A 25,971-nucleotide genomic window follows, 5' to 3' on the forward strand; every position below is an offset into this window, starting at 1 on the left:
TTGTGTATGAGGAAATGTGTCTAGGGTTGGTGAGAAATTCAGTTCTCATATTGGACTCTGGAGTGTTAAACTTGGAGTTTTGGACATAATCTCTTGCCTTCTAGGGCAGGTATCTTGAAAACACATTAGAACTACTTTAGAAATAGCTTTTGTGCGAATCTGCCACCTTGACAGGATCCTAAAAGATGGAAACTAAATTGATGTGGTATATTAAGTTTAGCATGACCTTGAACAACTGGTTTTGCAGTGTTGGCTGTTGTGGGTGTTACCCACAGTTATATTATAAAAGTGAGCTGCATCTCCACGGCTTCAGTCTTAGAGCACCAGCTGGTGAGCAATGCAAGAAGCAGACTGGTAACCAACTTACATCATCATCAACATGAAGATAACCACAGTGCCAATGCTTCTGACCCTGGCTGTTTGTCTCATACAAGGTGAGCAATTTGCCTGTAATCTAAGCCTCTTGCCACACATTCCAAAGCTCTAGGCAGAGACTTCTCTCCCTTCCTCCCTCCTCAGTGTGTGTGTGTGTGTGTGTGTGTGTGTGTGTGTGCGCGCGCGCACATGCATGTGTATACAAAACCCTGAACTATCTTGCCAGACATAGAGTTTTGAAGAATTAGATATGCAACTTTATAAATAGGGTATCTTTAAAAAGGACATGTAGTGTGAGATAATCTGAATTTTTATCCATCAGAAATTCTTCCATTAATTCAACATTAATTCTGAAAAGCTAATAGAGTCTTCTCCTTATTCCCCTCACCAAACATATCAGTTCATAGTGATATGAATTATATATATATTTACATATTTAGAATATTAAATGTATGAAACATAATTATATGAATTATGTATACAACAGATATTTAAAACTTAGATGTACTTAATATGTATACTTTAATACTCTACTTATATATAAACATTAAAAAATCAAATTCAATCATCTGGTTTTAAACCAGCATGCTTTCTAGCAAATTTTATTTTTGTGTTTTCAAATCCTAAATGAATTGGAAGTATTTCTTCTACATGGTAAGGGTCTTTCTTCTTTGGGTGCCAGGAGATGATAGGTTTTTGCTTTTGCTATCTGAATTTGAAGGGAACATAGATTACCTAGACTTAACTTGCTGTGAAGTTTTATGTATTTTAAAAGGAAACTTCAGATATGGAGAGTGAGGAGACTATTATATACAAATGATACCCACTTTCCTAAAATGAGTATCTTGGTACCAAAAATAGTCTGTTAATGAGAGAGCGTATTAGTCTGTAATTTTAATTTTAATGTTCTGTGACCAATACCTTCATATTAATAATACAGACATATTATACTGATGGGCACTAATAGCTTTGTTAAAAAACACAGAAACAGGTGTTTATGAATCAAGGCATAATATTTACCAGATCTCTAAATTTTGTGGCTGTGACGAGGAGACGGTATTACCAGAATCCAGAAAATTTAATTTTATGTATATAGGATATAAACTTTATGCTACACTATTCCTTAAAACTGTGATTGATATATTGGATATGTGTGTTATAATTTTAAAAGAAGCCTACAATACTTTGTTCTGAAAGGATTTTTTAAGAAGTTAGATATTTTGAGGGGGTCAGAAAGTATATGAATATTATTTTTCGAAGAAATTGGCACTTTATGAATGAAAGGTCTTTGTTATTGTATATACTGCTGGTGCAATGCCCTCACTTTACTTGCCATGGTGCATTTTAATGTGTTCAAATCAATTTGTGGTTTTAAAATATATTGTTGTTAAAATAAGCAAGACACTACACTCAGTGGATTGTTCATTTTACTTATTAAATGTTGTACATTCCCTTAACTTTGGTTTCTGTATTTTTGTCCCAGATGCTGCCAGTGAAGATGTAAATCAGGTTAGTCCTGCTTTTTCTGTTCATTGAATTCATTCCAAGATCCCTGAAGAAAAATGTTCTGTGACCAACACCTTCATATTAATAATACAGACATATTATACTGATGGGCACTAATAGCTTTGTTAAAAACACAGAAACAGGTCTTTATGAATCAAGGCATAAATCACACACACACACGTCAATGCATTAATGATAACAGAGGTTGGCAAGAGGTTGTCTATCACACTAAAGGAATGCTTTACAATTCCACAAACAAACACATTAGTGAATTACTCTTGTTCAGCTTAACAGCTGAAAAAGTCATGACGCACACAGGAAGCTGAAATAAGTTTTCTTATGATCACTATGCAAAAAGGAATTGTCTATATCTTGTATATTTTCAGTGTATATAGTTCATTCAGTACATATTTACTGAGCATCTTTTGTATGTCAGATCCTGTTTGAGGTGCCAGGAATATAAAAACAAAAAAAGAATCCTGCCATCATGGAGTTTACCTTGTAAGGGAAAACAGACAAGGTAGTAAGTAACTTAGCAAAATATACAGTACATTAAATAATGATTAGTGCTAGAAGGATAGAAGATAGGAATTTCTGTGGATGGAAATGGTATCAGTTCTTCTCAATAGTCAACTAAGTTTCCTCTGAGAAGATAGCCTTAGAATAAGGATAGCATAAGATGCAGAGGGAGTGAATCATGAAGATACTTGCAACTCACAGCAGACTGAGCAGAAGCACCTGTGTTTAATTTCTATAGAAATTAAATATTTTTTAATATATTTGAAAGCCACATTGAGAGAGCCAATTATACACACACACACACACACATGCATGCACAACTGTGCCATTATTTCAGATTTAAAATATTTCTGGTTATGAAGCAGATATTTACGTGTCTCAAAGATCATGAACACTTGAAGAATAAAATAATACAAAGATTGTTTTCTACACCAAAACTCATAAACATGATTAAAATACTCTTGCTGTATTTTATTGTTAACTTTTTTTTAAAGAAACTTGTTACAGGAATATTCTAGAGAATTCCATTATAGTCTCTGTTATTTCATTGAAGTTTGCTGATTAAAGAGGTTCAGAAACTTCCATTGCATAAGTAGAGTGGGATGATAGGGTAGGAAAAAAGACTGGATTTTTGATAATCAAAGAGCACGCTTGTTTGGATATTTTATACTCAAAAAAAAGCGTATTATGTAAATCTCTCTGTGCATGAAGAAATATGTTTATTTTTTCAGAGTCTATGATAATGGGTGGTAGTTTCTAGTGCATACTTCAAATTTTGCACTGATATTTCTCATACTGTTAAATTCTTATTTCACTGAAAAGCATTTTAAAAACAGAAATTTAGCCTCCTCTTATGTTGACAAAAGCAAAAAGAAGATGAAAAGTGATTATTTATCTGGAAATAATTCAGATCATAGTCTGAATATTTTGTCAGAAATGAAAACTATTGATTTGGTCTTCCTTACAATGCTGGATTTTTTTATTTTCCGAGTTTGGTAGCTCGAGGTCTTTCTAGTACCATAAAACATGTTGAACGTTACAAACATGAGCCAGAGCAGCACAGAAAAGCACCAGAGTGATCTACAAGGATCCTTACTAAATGCTTACATTTGTCATCCCAGAAGGGTAATTACGAAGCCACATCAACCGTGTTGGTGCTTTAACATAGAGCAGGGGTGATACCAGCTCCTGGGGTTTATTTGGATGCCTGGGGAGGAAATCGAAGACAATTAGATGGATATCACAGCCAGTGAAAGAAAACAGAAAGAGCTTGGGCCCTACAGGGCTCCAGTTTTTCTGAAATAAGTGGAGAAAACACAGAGAGCAACAAACAAAATTGAGCCAAAGCCTGGAAATTACATCATGAGTAAACAGTTGCAGGGAAGTCATCTCCCCACCTCAGAACCCCTGATGGTCCAGACCTGTTCCTGTTTCAACCTTCTCTATTATGGTCTTTGGGAAGCTATTTCACTTTTCCCAAAGAAAAATGCAACTGTTTCTTTCAATTTTTATGGACTTTTGCTCTTGCCCAAGAGAATACACTGGATAACCTCATAACTCAGAAAAATCGCACTGAGTTCCATCTTTACTGATTACAAACTGTGAACAAATTTCTAAACCTATTCTTTGGGACTCTGTTGTCCATTTGTGTGGGAAAAAAAATAAGAGAAGAGGGTCTTTCTCAGATTTGGGAATTTATCTAATTGTGATATTGGAGAAATCCAATTCAGGAATTATTTTCGTTGATAATGTTCTTTTAGAGTTGACCAATAGAAACTATTTAAAGCTTCATTCTTCATGAATTTTTGTTTCTAGTATGTTCTTTAAGACCTGCCTCACAAGAAATATATATTTATTACAAAGACACTAGGCTCTTCTCTCATTCCATGACAGGAATTTTATCTGGACTTTGTAGGTTCAGTTATATCTGGCCAGTTAAGCAGTAACTTGCAATATCGGCATAAAATACTACAGAATCAGAGACCAGACATGGATCTCAAGAGACCTAGTTGTCAGTCTGCTGCCATAAATTGTTATTGTGCTACTCAGATAAAATCACTGGTTGGTGATCATAATCTTAGAGATGTCTTAGTAGGTTACCCTTAGCAAAATTTCCCAGGGCTGGTCTCTGAAATTATGTATTCTTCTTCACCATTAATCATTCTTCATTCTGCAAGTGCTATCACCTGCCTCCCAAGTGTAGGATGCTGGGTTAGGTACATCATTGTCCATTAGATGGTAAACACCATTTAGGCCAAGGATCCTTCTGCCTTATTTACTGCTATATCCATGGCACCTAGAAGAGTATAGTATCCTCATAGTGTTTGTTGACTGACTGAATGATTACTATAAAGATATAGGAGGTTGAGTAGAATTCTATAATCAATCCTTTGAAACAGGTGCATTTGTCAGCATTGGATCAAAGGCTTGATTTAATTACTTATGTTTTCTGTTATGAGGATATTGAAGCCTTTTTTCAAAGTCAAAACAAAACAAAATATAGACCAGTGAATTTCCTAAACTAATAGGCAGTGTAATATTTTAAATCAGTGCTTTACTAGGTAGTGCAAATGCACCATTAATACTAAGCTCCTAGAAAAAAATTGAGTGTCATATACCCGGCCTTCATTAAATATATTGAGTATCTCAGAGGTTAAAGCGTCTGCCTGCAATGTGGGAGACCTGGGTTCGATCCCTGGGTCAGGAAGATCTCCTGGAGAAGGAAATGGCAACTGACTCCAGTACTTTTGCCTGGAGAATCCCATGGACAAGGAAGCCTGGTAGGCTGCAGTCCAAGGGGTCGCAAAGAGCTGGACACGACTTCACTTTTACCTTCACTTTCTAACCTTCTCAGCAACCTTTACATATACCTTTCAATGACAATTATTATTGAACTATGACATTAGACATTTTTATATGTATGAGCTTAGCATATTCCAATAATAAGCGTGGCAACAACAACAGCTATACTAAACAGGAAGAAGAGGTGAGGTAGAGAACCTAATTATTGAATATCTACAAAGTATCAGGCCCTCTTTGAGGGATTTACATGCTTATGATATTTAATCCGCACAAAACTTATGAAGCATGTATACTTATAAGTGGGCCTTTGAGAATTTCATTTGCCATGACTATTGGACTTATAAATGAGAACCCTGTCATATAGGCTCAGATTTTTTGACTCCAAGTCCCTTGTTCTTTCCATTTTGCTAATGGTTTTAGATGAATGCTTTTAGGTGAATTTTCAATCTCCAACTGGCAATCCAGATTCATTATTTTATTTGTATTATCTGTATCAAGTTGAGTGAATGTCTTCCATACAAAGAGGGTAGTGGTTATGAAATAACACTGTTCTTAGAAGGTAAAACTTGCTGTGATGAGGTTTCTGTAAACACTTTTTTCATATTTTTCCTAAGGAAACATGCAGTGAATATCGAGTATTGATGAAAAATGGAAAACTGTTCTGTTCCCAAGATAAAAAACCTTTTCAAAGTCCTGATGGAATAATGTTTGTCAACAAATGTGCTATGTGCAAAATGATATTGTGAGTAAAGTTTATCTTTCTTTCAATTGTTTTGAATTACCACTATTCTGTGAACTCAATATATTTTTATTTTCTGTCACGTATATTTTTCTGAATCTCAGTTGGTAAATAATAATGCTCAGCAGATGATACCTTTTGTCAAGTAAAGTTGGATAAATGCCACCCACCCACAAAGATTTTAATAAGCACTTATGGTGTTTCAAAATATCCCAGAGGACTCAGTATCAGTACCTTATGTAGTACTTAATAGTCTTTTGAGGATGTGGTTCCAAGTTGAGTTTTCTTACCTTGGGAGAAAATGATTCTTGGGCCTGTTAAGACCTGACACTGTTGTATCCCTGAGAATGATGTGATAGCCAACCAGGAGAAGCAGGATATAGCCTGACTCTGGGAGCTCCCAGTAGGGCTTTAGACCTCTAGGATTATGCTAGCATGAAAGGACTCTAGAATCGATTGTGGCTTCCAACTGCCTGCAACACAGAATTAATATCCTGGAAGTTTACTGACACCTTTGCAATGTTTCCTAACTTGATTTCCTTCTCTCCAGTGACACCCAAAAAAAGTTTGGGTTGGAAAAGGAAAACCCTCAAATCAAAGAAACTTAATTTACTTTTGAACAGGGAATCCATTCTCAGTTTCTGACCGTCAAAACTTCAACTCTGGTACCAAGACAACACTAAGCTAACCCATTGAAGATAATTATAACTGGTAATGTGTCAAGGGATTTTATCTGACATACTTATTAATATTGGGATAACAAAGCTCTGATCACATATGTTTCTAATGAAGACATTTTGGAAGATGAAGGAAGGCAGGGCAAAATTTAGGGAGGGGAGACTCCCAGGGCAAGCTGAAGAATCCTTAGTCTTTTGAAAGCTGACTGTAAACCAGTAGGTATATTACTTACTAAAGAGTTTTCTACTTGTTAACATAAGATGTTTAGATAGGAGACTGAAACTATGAGTAAAATAAATTTATTGAAAAATAAAACAAAAATACAATGCCTTTAAATATGCAAGGCAGGTTATTTATCACTTTGAAGTCACTCAGTCAATTATTATGTTACTTATGTAAATTACATTGAGATAAACTTGGAAACCTGGAAAGAAGGAGACTGCATGAGGCATTAAGGTTTTCTTTAAATTGCTCAGTGTGCTCTGTGGGTCCTTAAGAGGCTGGAGCCTAAGACCAAGACAGGCAAGCAGATTTGGGGTTGATGTGAATACAGCCTTTCAAAGAGAGCCTTCTGAAAATAGTACAAATGGCTTTTAGAGCTGGTGACCATCTGGATGTTGGCAGTATTTATGGTGGGTAGTGTGTTGTGCCAGAGAAGGCAGTGGCACCCCACTCCAGTACTCTTGCCTGGAAAATCCCATGGACGGAGGAGCCTGGTAGGCTCCAGTCCATGGGGTCGCTAAGAGTCAGACACGACTGAGTGACTTCACTTTCACTTTTCACTTTCCTGCACTGGAGAAGGAAATGGCAACCCACTCCAGTGTTCTTGCCTGGAGAATCCCATGGACACAGGAGCCTGGTGGGCTGCCGTCTGTGGGGTTGCACAGAGTCGGACACGACTGAAGAGACTTGGCAGCAGCAGCAGCAGCAGTGTGCTGTGCAGTTAACAATAGAGATTGTTGCCTTCAATAGGAATACATTTAAGATGGATGTATTTCAGTACTCAGGAGAAGTCTGTGGTATCTGTGGTCAATTCTGGACATACTTCCATTTCTGACAAGCTAGACTGGGCTGAGAACAGCCAAAATTCAGTTTACCATGTATGATGTTAGTCCTAAAAATTGGGCAAGCATGTCTGAGCTATTCTATTCTTTGCTATCTTCCAGGGAAAAAGAAGCAAAATCCCAGAAAAGGTACAGGCTTTTAACAAGAGCCTCCAGGGCTACTGCCCCAGGAAAGGTGAGACTGTTTTGAGTCAACTTGTCTTACTTGCTTTGGAGATCACATTCAACTCTATTCAGATCTGTTTATTTCCTTATTACTAGGTCATCACCTGTTGTAAAGCCAGCTACTTAGAAGGGAGGGAACAGGGCTTAGTCCAGGGGTGGGCTAAATATGTGGTACCGCTTGTCCACAGGCCCAACCCATGACCCAACTCTCTGAAAACATTCTGGGCACTAACAGATGTAAGAGTAAACCAGTGTGGTGACTGCCTTGCATGGTCATTTCTCATTCCTACTATCCTGTCTTGGTTCCAACAAGGCCTTCATGGGACTATAGAACTAAGTTCAAGTCTCAGAATTTGGACAATTTATGTATCTCTGGGTCTCAGTTTATTCGCTTTTGATATGGAACATGGGTCAAATGAGAATCTAAATTTAAAAGGTCAGCTACAGTGTTTAACATGTGTTAGCAGGCATGTGACTCATTTCCTTTCTCTTTTCCTCTGAACATATTTTCTAATACTTGGAGATTTCCTCTAATTCAAGTAGACTGGCTTGTTTATATCTGTTTTGCAAATTGGAATTCAGGCTAATATTTGTTGGAGAAAACTGTTCTGTGGTAAAATTTTAAAAAATTAAATAAAATGAAAAAACTATACAGATGCAACCCAACACACAACCACTTCCCTTTATACATAATTTTTCCATGATACAAAAATTTTTATTTGTATAAATAAATGAAAATTCTAAGCCCTGATTGGGCAAAGTCTCTGGCTGGCCTACAACATCTCACAATAAGGTATTGATGAAGCTGGAGCTATCACAAGGTGTTCTGACAACTAGTCATATTATTCCAGGTCTCCTATGTAGCTTCTTCTCCAATATCTTCTTTCTCTTCCTCCTCTCATGCCTCTGACACATAACCAAAATGATCAGTCAAGGAAGGCACACCCAAATTACCTTAATATCCCTGGTCTAACCAAGCTAACATCTTCCTTGTCAGTGTTACTCAGGACTGTCTGAGCACCTCAGCTTCCACAATAGACCTGGTCAACCAAAGTCTTTGCCTGGGCTCAAACGGTCTCACTTTTACAACAATGACACAGTCACCATGCAACTGATCAATAACTACAAACTCTGAGGAAAAGGGGGCTGCTTTTATGCTCCCCAAATCTGTGAGGGTCAGAAAGGTTTACTTGATTTTTCAAATCTGCCTTTCGTTGTCACATTTAGAGAGAGGCTTATAATGTAAAATCCATTCTCCTCCTCCTCCTCTTTTTTCTTCATGAAAAGCATATATATCAATGGTGCTTTAAAAAATTCAAAATACAAGTAAGTGACAAAAATCCCCCAAATACACCACACACACACACACACACACACATCATTTTTAATGCTACTGTTTTAAAACATTACTAGTGATATGTTTTCATACACAGACATATATTTGCTGAATTTTAAAATAAGAGCTTTAAGAAAATTCTAGAATATCGAAACAATATACTTCTCTGTTATCATTTTATGCCTGAATTATAATTTTGACCTCTCAATAACATTCTTATGGTTACATATTTTGCTACCTAGGAAATGATTTACTTATAAATGAAGGCAGTTAATATTTGGTTGTGTGCCTTAAAGTAATTTCCTTCTAGATTTTTACATGTCTGTGAATAGATTAATGCAACTATACATTTTTATTGTTGCTATTTTTCTCCTCACTATAAAAGAAAACAATCTACTCTCTCTGTTTAGATTTCTCCCATCAAAAATTAACCCTGCCTCTTACTCTCAGAGTAAGATGCTCTACCTGTTCAAGAAAGTTTCTCCTGCAGACATCCTCTCTCTTGCATCATCAATCTATTCTTCATTAGTGTATCTGTCATTCTTTAACCTTATAATTCTGATATCCATTCCATCAACAAGACTTGTTGGTTTTGCCTCCAACTAATATTTCAATTTGACTCCTTTTCATGATTTTCATTCCTACCACCCAAGTTTTCTGAACTTGCATAATTTCTAAGCATAACATCTTTGGTCTATGTAGAAACTTTTGTTTTTTAATTGATCATTTCATTCATTCAGTATTTCTCATTGATTTCGGTTGCCAGCTTTCTAGTATATTAAGTAGGGTTACATGTATGTGTTTCAGAGTTCCTTATTTGTTCATATTAGTTCATTTCTTTAATAACTAATAATGCAATTCCTCTTTCTCACTTTTTCAAAGTTGACTTACCTATGCACAGGAAATACATTTTCCACATGAATATTTGAAATAAAAAAATTTACTAAGTTTATTAAAAAATCAAACGAGTTTGGGAACTCGAGATAGTTCAGGCTACAGAGAATTTATAAATTAATTTGCATAAAATTGACTTTTTACAATAGTAACTTGCCTACGCCAAAGGCATAGAATATCATATCATTAATTCATGTAATTTTTGTGGCTTCCCTGGTGGCTCAGAGGTTAAAGTGTCTGCCTGCAATGCGGGAGACCCAGGTTCGATCCCTGGATTGGGAAGATCCCCTGGAGAAGGAAATGGCAACCCGCTCCAGTATTCTTGCCTGGAGAATCCCATGGACTGAGGAGCCTGGTAGGCTACAGTCCATGGGGTTGCAAAGAGTCAGACATGACTGAGCAACTTCACTTTATGAGATCCAAAAAATATTCTCCACAGGTATTTTTATGTTTTTGCTAAGACTTAGAAAATTGGCAATTTTACTGCTCTTTTGAGTGGTATTTTTGTTATTTATGGTATTTATACCTGATTATTGTTGGCATAGACAAATTCTATTGATTTCTATAAGTTGATCTCATATTAAAAACCTTTATGATACCTTGTTAATTATTATTTTTTACATGTTAATTCTCTTGTATTTTTCTTGGAAGTTGATCACATCATCTGTAAATAATAGAAGTTCTGTAACTTTTCAATTTTGTTACTTTATTTCTTTTTCTTTCATCATTGGCAATAATCTAGAGTTCATACAGTAGTTCAACAGTAGCAATGATAATGAACTTCAAACTGCCCTTTCTTGTTGTGAAGTTGCTCAGTCGTGTCTGACTCTTTGCAACCCCATGGACTGTAGCCTGCCAGGGTCCTCCGTTCATGGGATTTTCCAGACAAGAATACTGGAGTGGGTTGCCATTTCCTTCTCCAGAGGATCTTCCCGATCCAGGGATCGAACCTGGGTCTCCCACTTGTAGGCAGACGCTTTTACTGTCTGAGCACCAGGGAAGTCCTTAAGATAGCCCTTTCTCAGCCCATCTTAAATGCTATATATCTATAAAGTTTCTCCATTATATATAATGTTTACTATAGGTTTTTTTTTTTCTGTAAACTTTAATAAGTTTAGAAGTTCCTTTCTGTTTTTATTCTTCTCAATATGTTTTACTCATTATCACATGCCTTCTTGGCAACTATTGAAATAATTTTACAATTTTTCTCTTTCAATCAATTAATATAATACATTTCTGGATAACCACACTGATGCTAAATCATTATTTTCTCAGAGTAAATCATACTAATCACATTGCATTTTTAGTACACTGTTGAATTTGCATTGTTAATATTTAGAAAATTTGAAGCTATTTTTATAAGTGAAATGAGTCTCTACTTTTCCCTTTTAATTATTCTCATGTGGTTGGGAATCAATGTAAAATTACCCTGAGGGGTGGCACTTCAAACTATTGCTGAATCAGGAGTTCAGCAAATTCCCTCCCCAAGGAACAACAATAATGCTACCCAAAATTGAGTAAAATAACCACTTTAGCACTCTAGAAATTGACCAGCAGCCTATGTTAATCTGATAATCAGTGATGTTTTAAAAACTGTTGAACTTTGGATAAGAATGATGGGAGTCTATGGTCCTCTTGCTTAATAATAATCACATCTCACCCCCATGGCTTGGTTGATACGAAGGGTCTACCAAAGAAGAGAAGACTGTGGATCAGTAACTGCATCGCCAATGTTGAAAGGGGTTTATTGAATTTGGAGTTGTGGGAAACTGTCATATCCAGAGATATTTTTGGTTGCTCCAGTGAGGAGAAAGATCTTAGGGCTGTAGCAGTAAGCATATTTCTGGCTAAGTCTTCATAAAGGGGCAGCAGAGGCTAAAAGGGACTAAGCAATTCACAAAGTCCTGGCCAATCATGAAGCTATGGGCAAGCACTTACAAGACACAAGAATATCCTCAAGAAAAGCAAATGCTGAGGCAGATATAAAAATAGCCTGAGTTTTTAATATTCTCCCATACATACATAGGTCCTTCTGTGGAGGATGAAAACTTTACTGGCTTTGAGAAGTTTGTGCATAAACTGTGTCCAATCATTGGCCTGCTGCTAAGTTACGCAGATCTAGGGAGAAGCAGCTCTGAGACTGCATAAAAAGAATTAGTAGGAGACTTCTCTGGTGGTCCAGTGGCTGGGAATCTGTGCTTCCAGTGCCGGGGGCCCTGATTCAATCCCTGGTCTGGGAGCTACATCCCACCTGCCGTGGCTGAGAGTCTGTATGCTGCGACCAAGAATCCTCATGCTGAAAGTAGGAGCGCATACCACAACTAAAGATCCCTCATGCTGCAATGAAGATTGAAGATCCTGTGTGCTCCAGCTGGGACTGGGCACAGCCAAATAAATAAATAAAAGCAAATGTTAAAAAATAGGAAACTTGAAGATAGATTAATAAAGTTTAACAGAAGTAGTACAGAAGGAAAAAAATATTGACCAAAAATGTACAGAGTCGCAGAGCCCTTGAGACAAGTATATCAATACATGTGAAACAGGGATGTAAGAAATAAAAGAGGGAGACTGGATAGAAAAGTTATTTGAAGAAAAAAATAGCTTAAAATGTATCAAATTACTGGGCTTCCCTGAGAGCTCAGTTGATAAAGAATCTGCCTGCAATGCAGGAGACACTGGTTCGATTCCTGGGTTGGGAAGATCCCCTGGAGAAGGGAAGGCTACCCACTCCAGTATTCTGGCCTGGAGAATTCCATGGACTGTGTAGTCCATGGGGTTGCAAAGAGTTGGACATGACTGAGTGACTTTCACTTCATGTATCAAATTGGATGAAAAAATTAATCTTTATAGTCAAGGATTTCAACAAATTATAAATAGGATAAAGGAGATTTACAGCTAGGCTCAGGCTTCCCTAGTGGCTCAGTGGTAAATAATCTGCCTGCCTATACAGGAGATTTGAGTTCCATCCCTGGGTTGGGAAGATCCCCTGGAGAAGAAAATGCAACTCAATTCAGTATTCTTGACTGGAAAATTCCATGGACAGAGGAGCCTGGCCGGCTACAGTCCATGGGGTCACAAAAGACTCAGACATGACTTATGATTAAACAGTACCTCCACCACCATCTAGGCTCCTTATGATGAAAATGCTGAGATCAAGAAAGAATTTTAAAAGCAGCAAAAGAAAAAACAATGCATTATATATACAGGTTATAATTGATGACTGGCTTGTCATTTAAAAAAAATAAAATGAGGTTCAGAAGGCAATGGAATGAGATGCTCAAAGTGCTGAAAGAAAAAAAAAAATGTTAACCAATATTCTATATCCACAAAAATTATCCTGTAAAATTAAGTCAAAATAAAGATATTCCCATATCAATGAAATCTGAGAGAATTTGTTGCATACAGATTTTACAAGTAATAATATAGTTCTTTAGAAAAAGGAATGACCACCAGATGATAACCTGGAATAATACAAAGAAATAAACAGCACTAGAAATGGTAAATATGGTATACTCTATAAATATATGTTGCTTATTTTCACCTAGCTTCTTTAGAAGATATTACATACAGCAATGATTATAATGCTGTTTTACTGGGTGTACAAATATTATATAACATATATAATAGTTATAGTACAAAAAGGGATAGAGGAAATAGAGCTACAATTAGGGCAAAGTTTCTATATTTTACTAAAATTAAGTATTAATTGGTAGTAAATTGTGATCAGTTAGGATGCTTATTATAATCACCAGAGTAACCAATCAGAAGTGACATGTATACCTCCAATTAAAAATAAATTTAAAAAAAGAAATGACATGTATAATAAATACATAAAATCAACATGAGAATAAAAGAGACACACTAGTAATATTTAACCCAAAATAAGGCAGTAGTAGACGAATAAAGAAGTAAAAAGAACAAGAGTGTATTGAAAACAAATAGAAACATAGCATATATAGATACTATCCTATGAATAATTATATTAAGTGAAATGGTTTTGACATCCCAATAAAAAGGCTGAGATTGTTATATGCTAAGAAAAAAAAGCAACTGTGCCTCTAGTACATACTCCTTGAATTCAAAGTTTTAGAAAAATGGATTTTAAAGCTATTTGAACTGGGCATTCTGGGGAGAGCATATCTTAGACTAACATATCTGCTGCTGCTAAGTCACCTCAGTCGTGTCCGACTCTGTGCGACCCCATAGACGGCAGCCCACCAGGCTCCCCCGTCCCTGGGATTCTCCAGGCAAGAACACTGGAGTGGGGTGCCATTTCCTTCTCCAATGCATGAAAGTGAAAAATGAAAGTGAAGTCGCTCAGTCGTGCCCAACTGTGGGGTGCCATTGCCTTCTCCGAGACTAATATATCAGTTAATATTTATTCATCTGTTCAACTTTCCTCCTGCTTATTATCCCAGTGTGGATATTTTATATGATTTTTATAGCCATGTCTCCATTTTGATATCCATACAGATACTCACAGTATGCTTCAACTGTGTTTCTCAATGTTGATACAATTATTTCTAATATCATTGTGCATGGGTGCTAAGTCGCTATCCTTAAACTGTTATCCTCTCTTTCATCAGTTGTACTAGAAACTATAACCTTAGATTTTTAAAAGAGCATTAATTCGCTTTTGGCTACGCTGGGTCTTCATCGCTCTGTGGACTTTTCTCTAGCTGCGCTGAGCAGGGGCTCACCCCTCAGTTGCAGCGCGTGGCTTCTCTTGAACACAGGCTCCAGGTTACCTGTGCTTTAGTAGTTTACTACTGAGCCACCAGAGAAGCCCAACATTAGCTTTATATTAATTTTCTCTGTAGTTTCTGTTCTTTATGTCATTCATTCCTATTTATGTCTGCTCTGCTGCTCATTTTACAATGAGCTGAGCAATACTTTGGTCTTTAAATTTTCCTTTTTTAAATTTCATGACAAGGGTATTTGAAGGTATCGGTAATCATCTACCTCAGATTTGCTCCTGAAGTGTTTTCCTGTGTCATTCTTTGCCAGTCATTTCTTAATTTTCCTCCCTCCCAAAGTTATTTAGTAATACATTATTTGATTTTCAAATATGTGATAATTTTTCCATTTAAAATTAACCTTTAATGTGATTGAATTATGTCTAAAGTGCATAGGCCATTTGACATTGATCCTCTGGAATTTCATAAAACTTTGTGGCCTGATAAATATTCTGCTTTTATAAATGTTTTATATGTTCTGAAAAAATTGTTTATTTTCTGTTTCTTGGATGTAATTTTCTATTAAAATCTAATAACTTAAACATCTTAATTTTTTCCTTTGATATGTCAGTTTCTGAGAAGTGTGTGTTAAAACCTCTAATATCAGTTATTGATTTATGTAATGATTACATTCTATTGCTTATTGTTTGACATATTTAGAACCTATATTATTGAATATATGCTCATGATTATTATGCTTTCTCATTATTTTCTTCCCTTATGTAATGTCCTTCTTTGTTATCTATGATGCATTTTGGACTAAATTCTATATATTAAGTATTATTATTGTTGCTTCTGCTCTCTTCTTAGTTACTTTTCTTATCCTATTATATTTGTGTATTTTTCAACTTTAATTTTTTTTAGTAATTTTTTTTCTGCTAAAGTGAGCTAGAAAATATTCAAGGCCAAGCTTCAGCCTCTGCCTCTCCTGGTGAGTGTCAGGAGAGGACAAGGGATAAGTGCCAGAGCTGAAGGTTCTAGAACCAGCGTTGCTAACTCTAGTTTGCTGCCTCTTGACCAGGTCAGGAATCCACCTGTAAGCTCTCAGAAATTGTCAGCATCAGGAAGAGGTGTTCTCTGTGGGCTGTGATCCACCAGCCCTTGGAGTTTGGAGGAGGAGGTGGAGGTGGAGTGGTAAATGCTTGCATCTGTTCTCACCACCTCCCAGCTGGGCTTTTCATCTGCCCATCACCCTGCCGACACTTGTGACTTAGTATCTGCTGTTGAGTTCATTGGTGAAGGGGCAGAGGAGGGATGGTCCCAAGCTAATTGCTTGGGTCCTTATCCCCTTGCTTCTTCAGTTTCTCCAGAAATAATTTGTGAGAGAAAATCAACAGCTTTTCTTCATGCTCCTGCTTTTTCCTTATGTTCCAGCAACACTTCTCTTCCCTCTGCTCCTTAAGCAGGAGAATCCAGTTCCTATCCCCAGTCCTTTGCAATTCTCCACGCCTGGAATGTTCTTCCCACGGATCTTTAATGCCTGGCTCCTGCTCATGAATCTCATCTCACAGTAAATGTTACCTTTGCAGGAAGATCTGTCTCGACACTATATTTAAAACAGCCACCGTCTGGACGCTACATTTCATAGCACTTACTATAACTTAACGTTGTTGTGTTCACTGGCTATCTTGTCCCATTAGAATGTAAATCCCCTGGAGTTTGTATTCCATTTCTCTTTTGTGCTATGCTAGGGTCATAGTCTAGTGGAATACCTAGAGACTAGTAAATATATAATTGGTTTTGAGGAATAAATGAACCACCAAATGAATAACATACCACATATGGCCATGGCTTATCCTGTTTTCTCTCTATTTTTAACTTCTTCCTAAACATTCGACATGAAGATTGGGCTATGTTTAAAGATTTTCTTTTCTAGTTTAAATTCTTTTTCCTTTTTAATTGTCTTCTAGGAGAGTTCCTCAGTGTAATCTTCTGGTTCACAAGTGTATTTTACATTTGTGTCTGTGCTACTTTTATCTTTGGTATTATGTGGCATACTAGGGCATAGGACCATATTCTACATTTTCAAATCTATAATTAAAACATTTTGTTATAACAATAATGACAACAATTTTTTTGATAAATGTCAGAATGGGGGGAAACACGGGGGGACTGACTTTGAAAAGAAAGAAGATGCTCTCTTCTTCCTTCTTTGATGGAGGTGTTTGGAAAGAACGAATTCTTGCTGCACCTGAAGTAGAATACTGCTTATATAGATGAAAAGCAACTGATAGCTCCTGAAACTGGAGTGGATTACTTTGGTAGTTAGACCTTTCATCTCTATTTCTGCTTTCTATGAAGAGAAGAGAAAAGAAAAGGAGGGAAGGAGGGAAAGAAAGGAAGCTACATGTGTTGTACAAAGGGATCTACTTCAGCTACTGAACCTGAGTAGAAAGCCCTGTCCCTGACAGTCAGGATCTCAGGCAGATTACTCAACCACACTTTACCAGTGTTTCCATATCTACAATGAGAATTGGATCACATACCATCTTTTGATGCTAAAATTCTGTGAGCCTGTGATAATAGGGGAAGTGAGTGAGTGCCTCGTACACCTCACACTTGATTTTTTATAGTGGGATGATTTTCCCGAGTCAAAGTCTGGTGACCTTCCAATATGCAAGTGCAGCACCTGAGGTTACCTCCACCGAGACATTTAACACGTTGTATTTTTTTTTTCCTCAGATTCATTTAAACTATATTTTTTTCATTTTTTAAAATTGAAGTACAGTTGATTTACAATGTTGTATCAGTTTTTTCTTCTGTACACCAAAGTGATTCAGATACACACACACATTGTTTTTAATATTCTTTTCCATTATGGTTTATCATAGGATACTCAATACAGTTCTCTGCAGCACACTGTATTTTAAAAGTCTCTTGGTATCACCCAGTAGATTGTGAACGAGTTCAGGGCGAGGACTGTGTTCTAACTTGGTTCTAGCACATCACAGGCTATCCACGTTTACTAACAAATGAATAAACAAGTAAATGAGCTCTATAGTTAACCATGTGAATTACACAGCACTTAATGACCTGCTTCTACACACTGGCACTGCTCCAGGTAGCTGGTGTGTCCTGGGCAGAGGGCCACTGGGCTCTATAAAATTTCTGAAGGCAGTGTTGTAAGCATTACCATCAGGATGGTAAATGTCACGTTCCTTTCTCTGTTCTTCAGGATATATGTAGTGATTTTCGGCCTTATGTGAGGGATGGAAGACTTGGATGCACGAGGGAAAATGATCCAGTTCTTGGTCCTGACGGAAGGACGCACGGCAACAAGTGTGCAATGTGCGCTGAGCTTTTGTAAGTATCCTCACCCCCTCGCAGGCTCGCAGGTGAGTCTGTTGAGAATGCACTTGGTTGGTGTTCTGAGAACCACCCCACAGAGCAAGAAAGTCCTTTTCCTGAAGCATGTTATCCTTGATCTTTATAGGGTGAAATGGTCCCTGCTTCCACAGTGTCTTCTCTTTCTATTTCATATTATCTGATAATGTTTCTTAAAGGGAGTGGATAAAGTGGTTGTACTAGTTATCTAATTCAAGACTGTTAATTTCTTTAATTATAATGACTTAAATGCATAGTGTTGTTTAAGGCACAATATTTCAAAATTTAAAAGGTGCTCTCTTCTGGAATAATCTAAATAAGTAATTTGACATGCACTGCTTTATTCAGGCATGTGTAGATACTCTTTCTGAAAATGGCAGTTGAAAATAATTATGTCGTGTGCCTAAATGTATTAGTTGTATAAAAGGTGGGGTGGGCTTTGTGAAAGGGAAGAACTCTTGGGTTAATCTTTCTCTCAGTGCCTGATGCTACTCTGAACACTGAGCCCCAGATATGAATAAGATCCAGGTAGTCTTTAATATTCTGGCTGTTAAACAAAGCACAGACTCTCTAATCTGTGTGTTAGAAAGCCTTAAATGCTCTGCTTACATTGTTGCATCTTTAAGATCACGACAGAGAAAGACTCAACAGATTAAAGAACTTTGCACCTGTCTTTGGAAATCACAGTATGCTACTGTAGAATTCAGGCCTTCCCTGGTAACTCAGCTGGTAAAGAATCTGCCTGCAACGCAGGAGACCCAGGTTCAATTCCTGGGCCAAGAAGATCCCCTGGGGAAGGGATAGGCTATCCACTCCAGTATTCTTGGGTATCCCTGGTGGCTCACACTGTAAAGAATCCGCCTGCAATGCAGGAGACCTGGGTTCGATCCCTGGGTTGAGAAGATCCCCTGGAGAAGGGCATGGCAACCCACTCCAGTATTCTTGCCTGGAGAATCCCAATCGATAGAGGAGCCTGATGGGCTACAGTCCATGGGGTCGCAAACAGTCAGACACGACTGAGCAGACTAAGCACAGCACATTGTGGATTTCAAGGGCGTGTCCTCTCAGGTTTACAAAGCAGAGACTAACTGGTTTCCAGACAGGAAATCATCCTCATTTCCACTTTCTTATCTACAAGGCATGTACTTTTAGTGCTCAAACCTGCCCTAATTCTGTGATTTTGTGTTTCTTTTCATTCCCTAGCTAAAAAAGAGAATTTGACCTCCTTGACTCCTGGTTGGTTTCTTGCTCCATAGAACTAAGATAGTCATGCCTATTTCTAAGATAAGATTGCAATTATATAATAGATCTGAAAGGATTTCCAAGCTTTGTTCAATGTAACTTTTTAGTGACAAGGGTGCTTCTACATGAAGACAAACAAATGCTTTACAAGGTATAAAAAGCTATACATAAGGGTGTGTTTGACAACATGTACTTCAGATGCTTAGTTCGGTTTCACGCTTGTCACAGGATTGTTTTAAAGCTCTTGGTTCTGCTTGTTAAAGCAAGTTTTCCTGACAGTCTTATGTTTGTCAATCAAGTAGCCACACCCATCCAGTTTTACAGAACAAAGCTTCTAATTGACTGTCAGTGAGTCAGTTTCACACCCACCCTTATCTCTGGCAATTTTCTGGCTCAAACATTTGAGACAGGGGAAAGCTTGTCTCATGTAAGTGGATGGGTTTAGCAAGCTAGAGCACAGGGTATAGAACTGCTTAGCACAGAACTGGACATTGAAAATCTGATACAGTCATAAATCAATCAACTGTTTTCTTAACAGCTTAAAAGAAGCTGAAGAAAATGCCAAGCGAGAAAATGAAACTAGAATTCGACGTAGTGCTGAAAAGGTAAATTTCTCATCAACATAATTTAGTTCCTGTGGACATAAATATTAACAACTTACACTTGAACCTTTAAGGTAATTCAGTAATGTCACTGTCCATTATTATATTGAGCTTTTTTTCCTTAAAGTTCCCCAAGTTGAATTCCTGCTATACTACTCCTAGAATAATCTTCCTAGTATATTAATCATTAGATTCAACTTTAAAATAGCTTTTCCCACCTAAAGCTCAAAATATGCAATTTCTGTCCTTGCTTAAAAAAAAAAGACAAAATTTATACAAATTAAATACTATTTCATTTCCACCAGTCTTCTCTTTGGCTTAAATTACTTTTGCTTTGACTAGGTTAGTTTAAAAAGCAATATAATATAAATTTGACAGAAATAACTTTAAAACAATTCCAGAGTCTTTTAAACAGTATATTCACTGGTGTCTTTGTATAATCCTACTAATGCAAGTTAGTTATTCATTTTTCCATTATGGTTATTATGTTCAGAGAGGCCTGCATTTGTAAAGGTCATGCTTCTAATTAAACAAAAACTTCAAATACTGATATTGTGGTTTTTAAAATACCTTTAAAATTAAGGATTTTTCAAATTATTTGATGATTTAGCTTTTCAATCTAATATAAAAAAATTATTCTTTTTGTTAATTGAATACTCATTGTAGGTAACGTAGCCTGGATTTCTTAAATCACCAAGGTTATTAAACCTTACTGTCAATGAAAATGATGGTAGTTATTTTGGTAATAAGGTTCCCTGGTGGCTCAGTGGTAAAGAAGCCACCTGCCAATGCAGAAGACATGAGTTCAATCCCTGTGTTGGGAAGGTCCCCTGGAGAAGGAAATGCCAACCTACTCCAGTATTCTTGCCTGGAGAATTCCCATGGACAGAGGAGCCTAGCAGGCTACAGTCCATGGGGTCACAAAGAGTCAGACATGACTGAGTGACCAGACAACAGCCAAGTCTTTTGCTGAAAAGTGAGGACACTTGAGTTTTAGTCCTGCTCTCAGTGTGTCAAACTGAGCAACTCATCTCTTCTGTCCATGTCTCAATTTTCTTATTAGTAACATATGGAGGCTGGGTAAATGATTTCAATCGCACCCTCCTGTTGGATTCCAATTCTGTGTCCTGCGCTCTTTTGTGCTAATATAAGGATACTATTTTTGCGGATTGTAGGGCCTGTATTTTCCTAAAGGGACATGCAGGTCCAATTCTTGGTAGTTAAGAGCTGAACTTCCACTTCATAATGCAATTCAACGAATCAAATGTCCCACCCTAAATAGGGCACTCAGAGTTTAAGAAACACAGAACACTCATAATTATCAATACTTTGTTCAACACTCACTGAGATTTCAAAAACACTTCTTTTGTGGTGGTTGTTAAATGTCAGTTTAACACTTTGGGTCATCTTGTGAGATCAATATTGCATTACTTATCAACAGACAGTTCCTTTTCTCTTGTCTTTCATCCTGTCTCAGCTACTTTTCCTTCTTTTACTCTCAATGGCTGGGGTCATTGTTTTGATGGGGTCATTAGATGTGATTTTGTTGAATGGGACTGCATTAGAGTGATGGCTCAATATTTACCCCATGATTAACCTGTCAGTGGGTTGATCACACAGTATGTCTTTAGAATCTCCTTGATGAATCATAACTTATAAACTGAAATTATCATTGTTTCTTTTATGGGAACCATTGAGCATTAATTTTATTACCATGCTATGATTATCAGATGACAGTCTTCTGTGTCTGTATTCCTAGATTGTTACAATCAGGAAGTTGAGAGCATACCTATTACTCCTCCAAAAACAAGTATCTTCTCATTAGATTCTCTTTTAAAGTATCCTAGTGAAATGTGAGTTATTTTTTTTAATTAGAGAATACTAGATCTAGGAAAGGTCCTAAAGAGCAGCTGTTCTGAAAACCTCCTTTGTGTTGGTAGTGAGACTGAAGTCTCAAAGGTGAGGGGACTTTGCTATGGTTTCCCAGTGAGTTAGAGCCACAATTTCATTTCACTTCTGACTCCAAATCGCATTCTTTTATTAAATAAGGTTTTTAATTGAAGTATAATTAACATATGGTATCACACTAGTTTCAGGTATGCATCATAGTGATTCGATATATACATATATATGCCAAAATAGTTTTATTTAATTATATATATTATAAATATATAAAAAGTTTAAAATATATATTTATTCCAAAACATTACTTATATACATCATTATTCATATATACATATATATATGCCCTCACCAAATAGAATTATATATATATATGTATACACACATATATATATTTATGTGTATACATTTATGGCCCTCATCTAATAGAATTTTGAAAACACAGAGAGAAATACTGAAAATACTGAAAAATACTGAAAGCATCAATCAGGAAATTTGTGGATATAGACTTCTTCCAAATTTGGGGATTAAGTCGCAACCTTCTTAGGTTTTCTAAATAGATATATCTACTACTGTGGTGTTGGAGAAGACTCTTGAGAGTCCCTTGGACTGCAAGGAGATCCAACCAGTCCATTCTGAAGGAGATCAGCCCTGGGATTTCTTTGGAAGGAATGATGCTAAAGCTGAAACTCCAGTACTTTGGCCACCTCATGCGAAGAGTTGACTCATTGGAAAAGACTCTGATGCTGGGAGGGATTGGGGGCAGGAGGAGAAGGGGACAACAGAGGATGAGATGGCTGGATGGCATCACTGACTCGATAGATGTGAATCTGAGTGAACTCTGGGAGTTGGTGATGGACAGGGAGGCCTGGCGTGCTGCAATTCATGGGTCGCAAAGAGTTGGACATGACTGAGTGACTGAACTGAACTGAACTGAACTACTGAGGGCAAGAATCCCTTAGAAGATATGGAATAGCCCTCTTAGTCAGCAAGAGTCCAAAATGCAGTACTTGGGTGCAATCTCAGAAACCATAGAATGATCTCAGTTCATTTCCAAGGCAAACCATTCAATGTCCCAGTAATCCAAGTATATACCCCAACCACTAATGCTGAAGAAGCTTAAGTTAAACAGTTCTATGAAGACCTACAAGACCTTCTAGAACTAATACCAAAAAAAAAAAAATGTCCTTTTCATCATAGGGGATTGGAAAGCAAAAGCAGGAAGTCAAGAGATACCTGGAATAACAGGAAAGTTTGGTCTTGGAGTACAAAATAATGCAGGACAAAGTCTAACAGAGTTTTGCCAAGACAACACTCTGGTAATAGCAAGAGACGATTCTGCACTGTGACATCACCAGATGGTCAATACCTAAGTCAGATTGATTATATTTTTTATAACCAAAGATAGAGTAGCTCTAAACAATCAGCAAAAACAGGACCAGGAGTTGACTGTGGCTCAGATTGTGAACCCCTTATTGCCAAATTCAGGCTTAAATGGAAGAAACTAGGGAAAACGTTAGGTCATTCAGATATGACCTAAATCAAATCCCTTACAATTATACAGTGGAAGTGACAAATAGATTCAAGGGGTTAAATTTGATAGACAGTGTGCTTGAAGAACTATGGACAGAGGTCCATAACATTGTACAGGTGGTGATCAAAACCACCCCTAAGAAAAAGAAATACAAAAGGCAAAATGGCTGTCTGAGGAGGCCTTAAAAATAGCTAAGAAAAGGAGAGAAACAAAAGGCAAAGGAGAAAAGGAAAGATATACCCATCTGAATGCAGAGTTCCAGAGAATAGCAAGGAGAGATAAGAAAGCCTTTTTAAGTGAACAATGCAAAAAAATAGAATAGGAAAGACAATAGAAAAACAGAAGAATAGAAAAACAATAGAATAGGAAAGACTAGAGATCTCTTCAAGAAAATTAGAGATACCAAGGGAACATTTCATGCAAAGATGGGCACAATAAAGGACAGAAATGGGAAATGGTATGCACCTAATTGAAGCAGAAGAAATTGAGAATGAGTGGAAGAATACGCAGAAGAACTATACAAAAAAGATCTTAATAACCCAGATAACCATGATAGTGTGATCACTCCCCTAAGGCCAGACATCCTGAAGTGTGAAGTCAAGTGGGCCTTAGGAAACATCACTACAAAGATAGTAGAGGTGATGGAATTCCAGCTGAGCTATTTCAAACCATTAAAAATGTTGCTGTGAAAGTGCTGCACTCAGTATCCCAGCAAATCTGGAAAACTCAGCAGTAGTCACAGAACTGGAAAAGGTCAGTTTTCATTCCCAAAGAAAGACAATGCCAAAGAATATTCAAACTATCACACAATTGCACTCATATCACATGCTAGCAAAATAATGCTCAAAATCCTTCAAGCTAGGCTTCAACAGTGAAGTGAGAACTTCCAGATATACAAGCTGGATTTAGAAAATTGCCATCATCTGCTGGATCATAGAAAAAGCAAGAGAATTCCAGAAGAAAACCTCCTTCTGCTTCATTAACTATGCTAAAGCCTTTGACTGTGTGGATCACAACAAACTGTGGAAAATTCTTAAAGAGATGAGAGTACTAGACCACCTTACCTGCCTCCTGAGATATCTGTATGCAGATCAAGAAGCAGCAGTTAGGACTAGACATGGAATAACAGACTGGTTCCAAAATGGGACCAGTAATCCTTTAGTATGTCAAGGCTGTATGTTGTCACCCTGCTTATTTAACTTATATTCAGAGTACATCATATGAAATGCCAAGCTGGATGGAGCACAAGCTGGAATCAAGATTGCCGGGAGAAATATCAGTAACCTCAGATATGCAGATTTCACCACCCTTATGGCAGAAAGCGAAGAAGAACTGAAGAACCTCTTGATGAAAGTGAAAGGGGAAAGTGAAAAAGCTGGCTTAAAACTCAGCATTCAAAAACAAAGATCATGGCATCCCATCCCATTACTTCATGGCAAATAGATGGGGAGACAATGGAAACAGCGACAGACTATTTCCTTGGGCTCCAAAATCACTGCAGACGGTGACTGCAGCCATGAGATTAAAAGATGCTTGCTCCTTGGAAGAAAAGCTATGACAAACCTAGACAGAGTATTAAAAAGCAGAGATATTACTTTGCCTACAAAGGTCCATCTAGTCAAAGCTATGTTTTTTCCCGTAGTCATATATGGGTATGAGAGGTGGATGATAAAAAAGACTGAGTGCCAAAGAATTGATGCCTTCGAACTGTGGTGCTGAAGACTCTTGAGAGTCCTTTGGACTGCAAGGAGATCAAACCAGTCAATCCTAAAGAAAATCAACTGTAAATATTCATTGGAAGGACTGATGCTGAAACTGAAGCTCCAATACTTTGGCCACCTGATGGGAAGAGCCGACTCATTGGAAAAGACCCTGATGCTGGGAAAGATTGAGGGCAGGAGTAGAAGGGGACGACAGAGGATGAGATGGTTGGTTTTCATCACTGACTCAATGGATATGATCTTGAGCAAACTCCAGGAGATGGTGAAGGACAGGGAATCCTGGAATGCTGTAGTCCATGGGGTCACAAATAGTTGGACATGACTGAGCAACTGAACAGCAAGAAAAGATAAAGATTAGTCTTGATGGCCCACAATTCTAAGTGAAAAGTGAAGAAAATTAGGTTCACTCTCTGAGGTTTCCACCTGCAGTGTTAGAAATGAGCACTGATGAGGAAGAGTAAATTAAAATGATCCACAGAGTGAAAAACAGAGTAAGCATACTGTTGGATGCCATCTTATTTCTTTTCCCTTGCAGATTATGCAGATTGTTCTTGACTTGTTCTATTAAGCAGCTCTTAAATATCTTATCTCACAGATTCTATATTCTGCTTATTGGCAACATTTCTTTTGTCTTGGCTGCTATGTTTTGTTATGTTCTTATTCTTTTGGAACCCCATGACAGACCTTTTATTTTTTTCACAGATTTGCAAGTTAACAGTAACTATCTGATCTTAGAAAATATTTCCTCAGCCTGATTCTTTCCTAGGCTCTTTTACCTTTTAGTATATGAACCACACAGTAGATACAAGTACCAAGTAATTTGACAATATAA

The 25,971-nt window shown here is 37.2% G+C and overlaps 1 protein-coding gene across 1 annotated transcript in view; it reads left to right on the forward strand.

Annotated features, from left to right (window-relative positions):
• The first annotated feature begins 311 nt into the window (after positions 1 to 311).
• The window catches only part of SPINK5 (serine peptidase inhibitor Kazal type 5), an 83,583-nt gene continuing 57,923 nt past the window's right edge, over positions 312 to 25,971 (forward strand). The window contains 6 exon segments of the mRNA NM_001102102.2: positions 312 to 434; positions 1,859 to 1,884; positions 5,817 to 5,944; positions 7,786 to 7,858; positions 17,990 to 18,117; positions 19,919 to 19,985. Of these exon segments, the coding sequence (NP_001095572.2) occupies positions 380 to 434; positions 1,859 to 1,884; positions 5,817 to 5,944; positions 7,786 to 7,858; positions 17,990 to 18,117; positions 19,919 to 19,985 (477 nt within the window). The 5' untranslated portion in view covers positions 312 to 379.

Source organism: Bos taurus, chromosome 7 (assembly GCF_002263795.3).
Source record: "Bos taurus isolate L1 Dominette 01449 registration number 42190680 breed Hereford chromosome 7, ARS-UCD2.0, whole genome shotgun sequence".
In the NCBI taxonomy this organism is placed as follows: domain Eukaryota; kingdom Metazoa; phylum Chordata; class Mammalia; order Artiodactyla; family Bovidae; genus Bos; species Bos taurus.